General features: G+C 41.3%; 1 protein-coding gene across 1 annotated transcript in view; it reads right to left on the reverse strand.

The window, feature by feature from the left end:
• The window catches only part of TRIM66 (tripartite motif containing 66), a 73,837-nt gene that overhangs the window by 30,820 nt on the left and 30,304 nt on the right, over window positions 1-12,713 (reverse strand). Inside the window, exon 10 of the mRNA XM_051964039.1 lies at window positions 7,779-7,940. Within this exon, the coding sequence (XP_051819999.1) occupies window positions 7,779-7,940 (162 nt within the window). The remainder of the gene's footprint in view (window positions 1-7,778; window positions 7,941-12,713) is intronic.

The following is a 12,713-nucleotide window of genomic DNA, read 5'->3' on the forward strand; positions in this document are numbered from 1 at the left end:
ACTTTGCACATCTCTCTTGAAGACATTTCCTAAATTACATTTCCATTAATTTTTTTCATCCCTTTGTAACAAGTAGATTCTTCAAAAAATTTGGTTCTCTTGGACTTAACGCGAGAGAGGATAAATCAGGTCAAGGCAGTTGGAGGGAGAAAAGGGAGGGAAGAAAAGAAGCCATTTTTAGGACATCTCTCCATTTCACTGGGAGCTTCTTTCTGGTCATTTTGAGGTATCTTTGGAGGCATATAACTGTGACCTTTCCCCCAAATCCTTGGATACATAAAAAAGAGTCTGTCCTCTGGGAGTAGCACCAAATGCCAAACAGCACATCTTCTATCCTGATCCAAGAAGAAAGTTCTTCCTGGGGCAGGATTGATTCAGACCCTATGAACTCATTTATAAAAAAAATATCTACATCTTTTCTCTCATTAGCCATAATCTCCTTTTCCTTGGCAGTTCAGCTGTTGTTAACAAAGCAGACACATTCAAAGAACAGATCTGGTTTGACAAAAGTCCGAATAGGACTAAAAACAGGACAGTCACTGAGCATCAGAGAGCATTAATGATGCTCCTGGGCAGATGTGGCTCCAGGTGATTTGAGCCTTTGACGTTTTAATGTGTCATTTGACAGAAGTAAATACATTTGTGTCACTTTTGACTGTAATCACTTCTCTCTAGTTTTCAGTATGAGTATCAAGAATATGCTGAGAATCTTTATTTTATTTTATAACAATAGCAAATTTACAACCAGAAAACATATTCACCAATAAAGCTTAATACACTGAAGAGGCAGTGTCTAGAAAAACTATATATGAAATGAAAAGGTTCTGAAGCCCAATTCTTTGACCAATATCTCACCAACTGAGGGGAAGTAGAGCCTATTTGATGAAACCAAAAATTACAGGGTTTCAAATTAAAAAACAAAAATAAAAAAGGCTTTCCCAAGTAAAACCTGGGGAAAGGAATAGCTAGCAATTCATCTGAAAAAATTATGTAGGAACCATTTAAATTTTTTTTTTAATTTTTGTATTCCTAGTCCCTTTGGTTGTGCCTACAATATAGTCAGTTGCAATGATACAATAAAATGTTAGCATTCAAAGATATCTTAGAGATTATCTAGTTAACCCCTCATTTTACAAATAGACGAACTGTGCTCAGAAATGCAAAAGGCTTTACCAAAGGTCATACCCGTAATGCTAGAATCTGGCCTAGGACCCAAATCTCCTACTTCCCACCTTTTGGGTAGATGAGAATTCTACCTCCAAAGTTTATAAGTGAATTGCAAATGTCCCATGGTGATGTAATGAAACACTACCACCTAAGGCTCTTGTCTCCCAATAGCTGCCAGACAGATTCAAGCCACCCCACTCCTTCAAATTAGAAGGTAGTAAATATGGCCCTAATTCTACGGTTGCAAATTAGGGGAGGGAGCAGGGCTTCAGGATTACTTTGGCTCAGAGCTAAAACTATATACAAGTTTTAGAAAAGAACTAAGTAAGAATTTGAGCCTCTTTGGGAAATAGGAGGCCCCAGCAGGGAAGTCCAACAAATCTCATTGCAGCTCATTACAGGGGCAGGTAAGTGGATGTTCTCCTCCCATCCAACTGTCCTATGCAACCCAATATCAGCCACAGAGCTCTTACTTGGTGCGAGAACATCAGAATATTTGCTGAGCTTTGTTTGAAGCAGTTGCTGCCAGAAGAAAGGGGTTAGATGTGATCCTATTATATTATAGCATATTATGCCTTTCAGGTCATTAGGAAATTTAATAGGGCTATAAGCTGACTTGGTGATTCCAGTGATAGAAGGAATTTCCCCAGTGAGAAAGTTCTCTCTCCTCTGCAACTTGGAAAATTTCCTAAAGCATTGAGAAGCTTAATGATCTGCCCAAGGTCACATGGTCAATAGACAGGAGAGACTGGATTCGAAGTCAGGTCTTCCTGGCCTCCCAGTCAGCTCTTTTATCTCTTTATCCCTAAGCCACCACAATAAGGAGTAAGAGAGGAAGGGAGAGGCATTTATCTGATTATGTAGACTAATTAAAGACGAGCTCATTGGAGCTCAGAGTTAGGGATCAACAGATTGTGCAATGAAATGGTAGCAATTATATGATATGTTGTTACAGGCTGTAAAAGTTTGTCACCTATCAAATAGTGATATGGACTGACATGATATCTCCATGGTGCAGAGACATCAAATATCCTGAAGAACTCAGCCAATTATTGTACCGGAATTGGACTATATCCCAGACCAAACTGCTGTCCACCATCTCTGAGACAGAACACTGATTCATAAAAACTCAGGAACAACATTGTTCATAGATATCCCCATCCCAGCCCTCATAAGACCAAGAACTTTCAAGGTTACTTGGAATCTTACCGCCTTAGGGAGATCCTAACATTTTTATTCAGATACACAAAGCTGTGATTTTACTGTATGAGCAGTAGTCTGAAGAATATTGACTATAAAGGATAATGCCAAGATAGCATCCTGTCCCAGGACCATTTTTAGCTGAATCCTTATCAGAAAAGATGAGAATATAACATGATCAAGAAGAATAAAATGATCATAATAAACGATATCCATATTCATTGTCTTTACCTAGTACTTTCTATGTATGTCATTCAGTCAACCAATAAGCATGTATTAAGTAAGTATTTATGAAAAAAAGGACAGAGGTCAGCTCCAGTTCTCAAGGATCTCACAGCCTGACATGATAAAAAATTATGTATAAGATATAAAAGGGACTAGCATTAAGGTACATCAGGAAGGGGGTTTCATAGAGGGTAGGGTTTTAGCTGGAAAACTCTAGCCCTCCTAGACATGAATAGGGAAGGATTCCAGATATGGAGGATAATTAGGAAAAATGTCCAGAGTCTGGAGAGAAAATGTTTTGTGTCAGGAGTTGCAAGAAGGCCAGTATTACTTTATCATAGAATAAAAGGCAGGGAAAGAAGTAGGGTGTAAGAAGACTGAAAGGTGAAGGGGAATGAGATTGAGCAGAACTTTGAAGGTCAAAAAGAGGATTTTATTGGATCCTGGGGGTGATAGGGAGCCACTAGAGCTTATTGAATGTGGGATTGGCATGGTCAGATATTAGCTTTAGGAAGATTAAGTTGACAGCTGAATGCAAGATGGTCTGGACTTTGGGGAGGGATCAGGCAGGGAGCCCTAGCAAAAAGCTGCTGTAATAGTCTAAGCATGCAGTGGTGAGGACTTAAGGGGATGTACAAGTGAGAGATGTTACAAAGGTAAAATTGACAAGACTTGACAACAAATATGCTGGTAAAGAGAGTGAGTAGAGAATGTAAAGTAGATTGCAAGCCTAATTGACTAGGAGAATGGTGGCATCTTTTGTCTTTTTTTTTTTTTTTTTTTTTTTGCTGAGGCAATTGGGGTTCAGTGACTTGCCCAGGGTCACACAGCTAGGAAGTGAGAAGCGTCTGAGGTCATGTTTGAACTCAGGTCCTCCTGACTCCAAGGGTGGTACTCTATCCACTGGACCACCTAGCTGCCCCATAATAGGGAAACTCCAAAGCAGGAATAGTTTGGGGAAAAGACAATAAGTTCAATTTGGGACACGGTGAGTTATAAGATATTTACAGGACATCCAATCTGAGATGTCTAATAGGCAGTTGAAAATACAAGAGTGGAGATCACGAATAAGAGGTAGTAGATTTCAGGATAACCAATGTAGAAATGATAATTGAATCCATAGGAGGTGATGGGATCATCAAGTGAATTACTGTAGAGAGGAAAGAGAAGACAAAAGGGTCCAGAGCAGAGCCCTTAGGGAGACCCATCTGTAGAGGAGATAACCTGGGTAAAAATCTAGCAAAGGAGAGGAGGAGGAAGAGAAATAGGATAGAGTAGTGTTACCAAAACCTAGAGAGAAAAGAAGTGATCAGCAATGTCAAAGGCTACAGAGAGGTCAAGAAGGATGAAGATTGAAAAAAGGCCCATACAGAAAGGGACCTGTATGTGCCAAAATGTTTGTAGCAGCCCTGTTTGTAGTGGCCAGAAACTGGAAAATGAATGGATGCCATCAATTGGAGAATGGCTGGGTAAATTGTGGTATATGAATGTTATGGAATATTATTGTTCTGTAAGAAATGACCAGCAGGATGAATACAGAGAGGACTGGCGAGACTTACATGAACTGATGCTAAGTGAAATGAGCAGAACCAGGAGATCATTATACACTTCGACAACGATATTGTACGAGGATGTATTCTGATGGAAGTGGACTTCTTTGACAAAGAGACCTGAGTTTCAATTGATAAATGACGGACAAAAGTAGCTACACCCAAAGATAGAACACTGGGAAACGAATGTGAACTATCTGCATTTTTGTTTTTCTTCCCGGGTTATTTATACCTTCTGAATCCAATTCTCCCTATGCAACAAGAGAACTGTTCGGTTCTGCACACATATATTGTATCTAGGATATACTGTAACCTATTTAACATGTAAAGGACTGCTTGCCATCTGGGGGAGGGGATGGAGGGAGGGGAGGGGAAAAATCGGAGCAGAAACGAGTGTCAATATAAAGTAATTATTAAATAAAAAATTTAAAAAAATAAAAATAATAATAATAATTTTAAAAAAAGAAAAAAAGAAAAAAGGCCCATACATTTGGCAACTAAGAGATCACTGGTAACTTTGGCGAGAGCAGCTTCTGTTGAATGGTAAGATCAGAAGCCAGACTGTAGAGGTTAAAAGAGTGAGAGAAAAGGAAGTGGAGGCATCGATTATAGGTGGTCTTTTCAAAGAGATTAGCCACAAAAAGTAGATACGTTATGGTAACTAATATGGATAGATGCATCAAGTGAGATTTTTTTGAGAAGGGAGAGACATGGACAAATTTGGGCAATAGGGTAGCTGTTAGTAGAGAGAGGAACACTGAATATAAAGAAGAATGGAGATGATGGAGGAGACAATCTGCAGGAAGGGAAGGGACAGCATCACTTGTACAAACAGCGGGGTTTGCCATGGCAAGGAAAAGGGCCACCTCTTTATGTGAGACAGAGATAAAGAAGGGGATGATGGTAGAAGACATCTGAGTGATATGATATAGGAGAGGAAAGGAAGCTCTCAAAAATGGCTTCCATTCTTTCTATGGAAAATGTTAACTCATCTGACCCTCACAATAATCCAGCAAGATAGGTAATAGATATATCTCTACCTATACTTCATGGGTAAGGAAAATGAACAATAGGGAGATGAAATGATTTGCCCGATGTTAAACAACTAACGAGAATAAGAGTCAAGACTCAGAGCCAGGTTCCCTAACTCCCAGCCATGCTGAGCTTCAAGGACAACAGGTTGTCAGTCAGGGACAAAGTTCACGCCAGCTCATGAACTTCCTGCTCGTGGAGATGCCAGCCCCATCCTCCCTGTATCGAGATACAATAGCGGGTAAGTCACGGCAAGCAGGGGCACCCAAATGGAGCTTATGCAGCAATCATGGTATCCACTAGACCAGGGTTCCTCAAACTTTTTAAATAGGGGGCCAGTTCACTGTCCCTCAGACTGTTGGAGGGCTGGACTATAGTAAAAACACCAAATCTTTGTTTGGTGGGCCTTTAAATAAAGAAACTTCATAGCCCTGAGTGAGGGGGATAAACGTCCTCAGTTGCTGCATCTGGCCCACGGGCGTAGTTTGAGGACCCCTGCACTAGACCATCGTGGCATTACTCCAGAGTCTATCTAGAAAAGGCAACATTGGAGCTAGAAAGGTCTTTAAAGAGCCCAGAACCAAGCCTTTCCCTGCTACGAGGACTTTAGGGATCATCTGCCTATTCTGCTTTATTTACAGAATCCTAGGTTTTAAGAGGCAAAGCGAGCTGTCTACATCACAAAAACATAAAAACAAAAAACTACAAATTCAAAACCAAGAAAACCAGTACTTGGTTTTCTCACTACAACCCCAGGTCCCTCTCACCTACTTCAAGCTCTTCATTTCATAGAGGAGGAGAATGAGGCTCCAATGAAGGACTGAGAGCTGATAACTTGCCAAGGTCACTCATTGGTGGCCCAGAGGAGATGAGAATCTATCTCTAGATTTCTGGTCATAAGGTACAAAGAAGCAAAGGGATATCGCCACACCCCAACCCAGCATGAAGGTCCAGTGTAGAAACTGGACTCTGCACAGGAAGAACATTGATGTCTAGAGCTCCTGGGACCAGAAGCTCTTTTTTGGGCTCCTTGAGATGCATAACATGGTACAGACACAAGTGAATATGCATTAAAATTATTTTCAATTTGCAGAGTACACACATAATTCTTCCTTAATCTCTCTAATTAAAGTTCTATTTTTTCCTCCTTCGTTTTCCGCCTCCAACATCCTCAGCAAGCCAGATCCCTGCATCATAACCTTGCCTGACAAGCTATACTGGGGCAGAGTGGAAGAGTGGCAAAGGGGAGGGGAAAAGGAGATGGGGTACAATACTCAGGAAAACTTAGGAGGGGGTGAAAGGTCCCTGAGATGCCACAAACGTGCAAACTCTGGACAACCGCTAGGGTTGAACCACATCTGAGCTGCAGAACAAGCCAATTCCCACTATTAGCAGATTGCTGAATAATACTTCTCTGGGTTCACATAGTTTCTAAGGATAGTGCTAGCCTATGTAAGATGCCCTTCTAACTCCCAAGGCAGCACTCTTTCTAGTCTTATCACAGATGCCTCCCAGACTATGGATTAGTTGATGAAAATTGGGATAAGGTGGGCAAGGCTAAAGTAGATAAATAGGAAGAGATGGGACAAAGAAAGACAAAAGCATCAGACCAAAATGGTGTTGGCCTTTGAGACCATCAAAATGAGCTTTTTAAATATGAATTTGGAATAAGGGCACAGGGATGCTCTGTTGCTTCTGCTCACTAAACTGGCCCCTCCACCAGAAATTTTGATTCTAACCTAAAGTCAGACTAGATAGAATTTAAGATTTACTCAAAATCTTAGGACTGGAAGAGCTCTCAGAAATCACTGTCTCCCTTATTCTATAGCCTGTGAAACCCAGAAGCCCAGAGAGGATCTTTCCTAAAATCATGCAGCAAGTTAGTCACAGCACAGAGCTTCAGATCACTGGACTCCTGACCCTCAAGGGAGGGCCTTGTCCACAACATCACAGCTGCCCTCAAAACTGTGGACAAATGGCGGAGATAGGAGAAAGAGGGCAGAACTAAACTAAAAAAAAGAATTTGGGGGAGGGAGAGAAAAACATTAATCTCTGATCTCATCAGAAGTCCTAGATTTGTGGAGCTCTAAGAACCCTCAGGACTCTGAGTTTAATCCCTTAATTTTGCAGACAGATCCCCAAGGCTCAGAGAAGTGAAAGAATTTGCCCAAGACCACACAGCTAGTAACTTTTCACCAAGTTGAAGTCATGGAGTGTTAATATCTGCCCTGGCAGAAAGTGTCTACACTGACAAATTTATGTTTCCTGCAACTACCTTACAGATAGTGACCTACTCCAAAGGGACCAAGAAGCCACTTCCTTCCAGTTCTGATTCCTCCTCTCTCTAATCAGAAGCAGGCCAAATACAGGACACTCCTCACACTTTAGAAAATTAGCCCATAAATGCTGACAAAAACAATCCTAAGCCTAGCACTAAACCCCGTCATCCATTTTTGCAGAAGCTGCAGGCCACTGGGGCAGGTCCTGCCTGCCCTCTACTGCAGTCCAACCCTGATGACCCCACAAAATGCTTGACTCTTTTGCTACGCCACCAGAGCCAGACTGTGGGTCATTTGGCTCCAGGGAAGCTGACTTCATCAGTACCTTTCTCACTGGGTTGGGAGAAGAGGGCTGCATGGTGCTGTCCAGAGGGTGCACGCTGATAGGGGCATCTTCTGCCATGGCCTGAGACAGGGGAGGGATGACAGTTCTGTCGAGAGGTGGGACTGGCTTTGGGCCTTCAGGCACACTGGGCTCATCGCAAGCCTGAAAGGGAAAAGACAGGTTTCAGACTTCCCTCAGAGTAAGCCCCACTGTACCTCCTCACCCCTCCACCATTCCAGATACTTTGCAGCCTTTCTCTCTTAGGTCCCCTTCTCCCTCCTCATGCAGCCACCTCCCCAGCTCAGACCCCCATCACTTGTGGCAGAGAATTTGCTTTTTTTTGTTTGCTGAGGCAGTTGGGGTTAAGTGACTTGCCCAGGGTCACATAGCCAGGAGGTGTTAAATGGCTGAGGTCAAATTCAAACTCAGGTCCTCCTGATTTCAGGGCTGATGCTCTATCCACTGCACCACCTAGCTGCCTCGTGGCAGAGAATTTGAATGGCTTTCCAACTAGTCTCCTTGACTCAAGTCTCCTGCTTCTCCAATCCATCTTCCACCCAGCAGTCTGTGATTCTCCTAAAGCACAGATATGATGATGACATCACCTGCAGGCCCTTGTTACCATCAAATCAAATATAAAATCCTGCACTGGATACTTAAGGCTCTAAACCACTGGACTCCTTGCTATTTTTCCATTCTTCTCACATTATATTTTCTTCTACACATTCAAAGGCCCACTAATGGGCCCACTTGCTGTTCCTCTCCTCTGCCCATGTCTCCATGCTCTCAATCCTTCAGACCTAAAATGTTCTCTCCCCTCACCTGCCTCTTAGCATTTTGGCTTTCTTCAAGATCAGTTTGCATGCCCCCTCTGCAAGACATGAAGCCTCTCTCAGCAACCCCAACTCACTCGAGCCTTCCTCCCTAGGCATATATATTATATACATTACACACACACACACACACACACACACACACACACACACACATACACACACACCTTTGCACTTACATGTTGCTTCCCCTCCCCCCTTGGAACAGAGGGTCAGGGGTCATTTTTGTGGTTTGACTTCTTTATTTCATTGTTTAAGGTAGGGCCTGGTCCATAGAAAGGGCTAAACAAATGTTTGGGAGTGATTGATTTTGAGTAAAGCACTTTGGACAAGTTCTTCTAAAACACATATCCTAGAGGAGATCTAAGGAACTATCCTTTTTATCATTATAAAGCGTAAATCATAGGATCCTATATTTAGACTTAGAAGAGATGTTAGAGATCACTTTGTCCAATTTCTTCTTTTTACAGATGAGAAAACTGAGACCTAGAGAGTCCAAAGGGCTTACTCAATATTCTAAACAAGGCTTGCATGCCATAAATCCTCCTGGAGTAGAACCTACTTAGAGGGAAATCTTCAAAGGAGCATGTGATATTTGTCTTCTTGGCAATAACAGCAGACTCAGTGTTGACTGGTCTTCAGCTTATAGTTCACTATACTCCCTCTCTCTCCTCACAAAATGGTTATAAATTTGGATCAAACAGTTCATTTTATCTGTTAAAACATTGATGTAAGGTCCTAAGTGTTTTCTTTAAGATGGAATATATATCTATGGGACTTGGATAGAAAATACAGTTGAAAACTATCTAGCCCTAAAGATGATACTGTAAGGGAGTACGAAGATGTGATTGCAATCAAATAATGGTAGTATAGGAAGAAGGGAACTAGTGAAAAATGGTAAACAAAGTTATTCCATTCCCTGAAAAGAGAGCAAAACATGGTAGGATACATTGAAAATGGTAGGGAAAGTTCAATACGGCAAGTCTGGTCTGAAGAGGTGGGGATCTATAGAATTCAATCAATAAACATTTAATAAGCACCTACCAGTACCAGGCACTATGCTAAATATATACAAGGGATACAAATAAGAAGACACCTCAAGGAACTTTCCATCAAATTGAGAAAGAAACACACAAAAGGAAGCTGAGAAAGGAAGGAGGCAGGAGCTGCCAGAGAAGATTAGATTCTTATGGAGTTGAATCCAAGCATAGCAGCTGGTGGGAAAGAAGTGTCTGGAAAATTCTAAGATCTCTACAAAGAAATGTTTGAGGAAGAGTTTTTGGCTTTGCAAACAGGAGAGACAATTGAGGGTACTGAGGAAGTACTGAGATCAGAGCCAAAGTATTCTCCACGATGATGAGGTCTGACTTAGTTTTACAAGTGTCTCAAGTGAGCTAAGTGCAAACCAGGCCTAGATTTATTGACAAAATTCATCACTAGTCTATAAGTTATCAATGAATCTTTGGAATTAGGGATGGCATGTTTGTTCTTGCCCAACAAAGTGGGAGCAAGTGATCTCATTCCTGACCTATATCTTAAAAGGTGCAGTCTAAAAGTGAAATGGGTAGTCTCCAGAGAAGGTGATCTTTCATCAAAACCCGTATGAACATTTATTGGGGATACTGCAGAAGAGGTGAGGAATGACTTGGTTTAGGTGATAGTGTTGTACAAATTACTTGAAAGAAGCAGTAATTTTGGTGTGGTTTCAATTAGTAATAGTAAAAGTTATTTACATTTGTTCCTACTAACACTGGACTTAAGTGGACCCTCTGACTTGGACCAGATAAAACTAGATTGATTTGGTTTCTCCAACTTTAGTTAACTCTCTGTCATTTGAGTACTGAGTTTCATACCACACAGGCTGTTATTGCTCTATTTTGCGGTTTTCCACTCAGTGACATTTAAGAATGGATATTATCCCAAGGAAACATGCAAAAGTTATAGCTCTTCAAGAACCTACTTCAATGACTATTAGCTACATTTCAGAGGCTACTGGCATGTGGAAGTTGTGCTTTAACATTTATTCAAGTCCACAATAAAATAATATCTTTTACACAGAAGCACCAAGAAAGGTGGAGTTGAAAATGTAATTGGAGATGGGCACTTACATGACATCTGAAATGTTTCTCTGTGTGGAAAGGACAGGGGAAATGCTCACAAGAAATGACTGATGAGAAGATAGACTGGACCACGCATAGACATTTGGCAACTGATTCTGATTAGCTTATAACATGATTGGGTGGAACCTTTTTCAACTGGCTACACAGTCAAAATTGGCAGCATCTCCAAAAAGACTGGAGTCAGCTTTGACTATCTCCATTGTCTTCATTTACTCACAGTATCCAGGGAAAGACCAAGTTATAAGAGGACTTAGGGCTTTCTCTGTATCTATCTATATGGCCTCAATTTTTCCTTTGTTCTTTTCCATTGTAGGTGAAAGGAATGAAGTCTACAGCTCTGAGAGTTTCAAAAGGTTGAAAGAATGAGCCACAGGAATCATGGGAATTGGAATGGGACGTTAAATATTGGAACTAGAGCAGTATGATGCTCTGTGGAGCAAGGAGTGGCTTTTGAGAGTGACCTTCTGCGCCCATAGAAGGAGACACAAGGAGTCATTTGGCAGTTGTGCAGCATCTGGAGATTAAAACTGGTGGGACCAGGACCATGTAGGAATGGAACTAAATTTTAAGTCTATTCTCCTCACCTCTTCCCCATCCTGTCCCCAGGTTGTATGGGAAGAGTGTATAATTTCCCTAAAGGTGTTGGGGAAGGGGGATTTAAAATTTTTTTGTTCAAAACATCTCTTTGTTAAAGCTAATTGACGTTAAAGTAGTTAAATGGAATAGGGGTCCTAATTGCTTGCCCCTAACAAAGGAGAGAATAGTTGATTACCCAAGCATAGGACAGGATGTCACCCATCAATCCCTCAGGGTAACTTCGTACTTTCAGGGGGAAGGCATCCTACCAAGCTCCAGAAAATGAACCAGAGCATTCTTGCTACAAAAATGAAAATTAGGGAGCAGCTAGGTGGCGCAGTGGATAGAGCAGCAGCCCTGAAGTCAGGAGGACTTGAGTTCAAATCTAGTCTCAGATATTTAACATTTCCTAGCTGTGTGACCCTAGGCAAGTCACTTAACCCCAATTGCCTCAGCCAAAAAAAAAAGAAAGAAAGAAAGAAAGAAAGAAAGAAAATTAACATAAGGAACAGAAACTATTGCTCCAAAACAACCTGCTATTATACTTCTCAGAAAATGAGCAAAGACCTTCAGAGAGACCTGGCAATTAAAGGGACTGTTATTGATTTCTCTACAATATGGCATAAGGCTTTCTGAAATAAAAAAAAAACAACTGCTACCATTGCTATGAAGCAAAAATGCTTGCCATGAGCAAGCCAGCACAAATATGATAGTACTAAAGCTTGGAAAGTTGTTTTTAGTGAAGAAACTCACTTTTTTCATTTGAGGCTGTACCAAAACCCTTATCAAAAGATATCCAGATGAACTGAAGAAGATCTGGGCATCTTCATCAAACCTTAAACCAGCTGGGAAACTGAATTTCAACATAGGTAGCTGCCCAAGGTCATTCAACTAATATGAAACTGAGCTGGAATTTGAATTTGAACACTGAGCTTAGATCTTTGCCAGTAGGAGCTGTTTAATAAATGTTTATTAAATTGAAATAACGGGTCTTAAACTTCTTGGGAAGTATGGTCCCCTGATACTATAGATTAATCTATTTGGGCAACTTAGTGGGCTCTTTTGGCTCTGAGAAGCTCAAATATGAGAGGCATATTTTCATATGGATGGGAGGGGGAAATGGAAAATGTGAACCTAGGAAGTACAGACTAGAGAGGATGAGTTATTTGGGATAGGAACCAAGAAACATATAATCACATAATAGGGAAAGGACTTTTGAGTTCCTACAGTCTAATCCCCTGATTTATATAGATAAAGAACCTGAAGCCTGGGCCACACAATGAAGAGTAGTAAAGCCAGCACTGGGAGCCAGACCTTGGGACAACCAGCCCAGGTTCCATTCCATTCCATACACTTCTGGAATCACAGGGCCATGGGACTTGAGAGTTCATCTACTTTCTCTTTCT

The sequence above is a fragment of the Antechinus flavipes genome, chromosome 6 (genome assembly GCF_016432865.1).
Source record: "Antechinus flavipes isolate AdamAnt ecotype Samford, QLD, Australia chromosome 6, AdamAnt_v2, whole genome shotgun sequence".
In the NCBI taxonomy this organism is placed as follows: domain Eukaryota; kingdom Metazoa; phylum Chordata; class Mammalia; order Dasyuromorphia; family Dasyuridae; genus Antechinus; species Antechinus flavipes.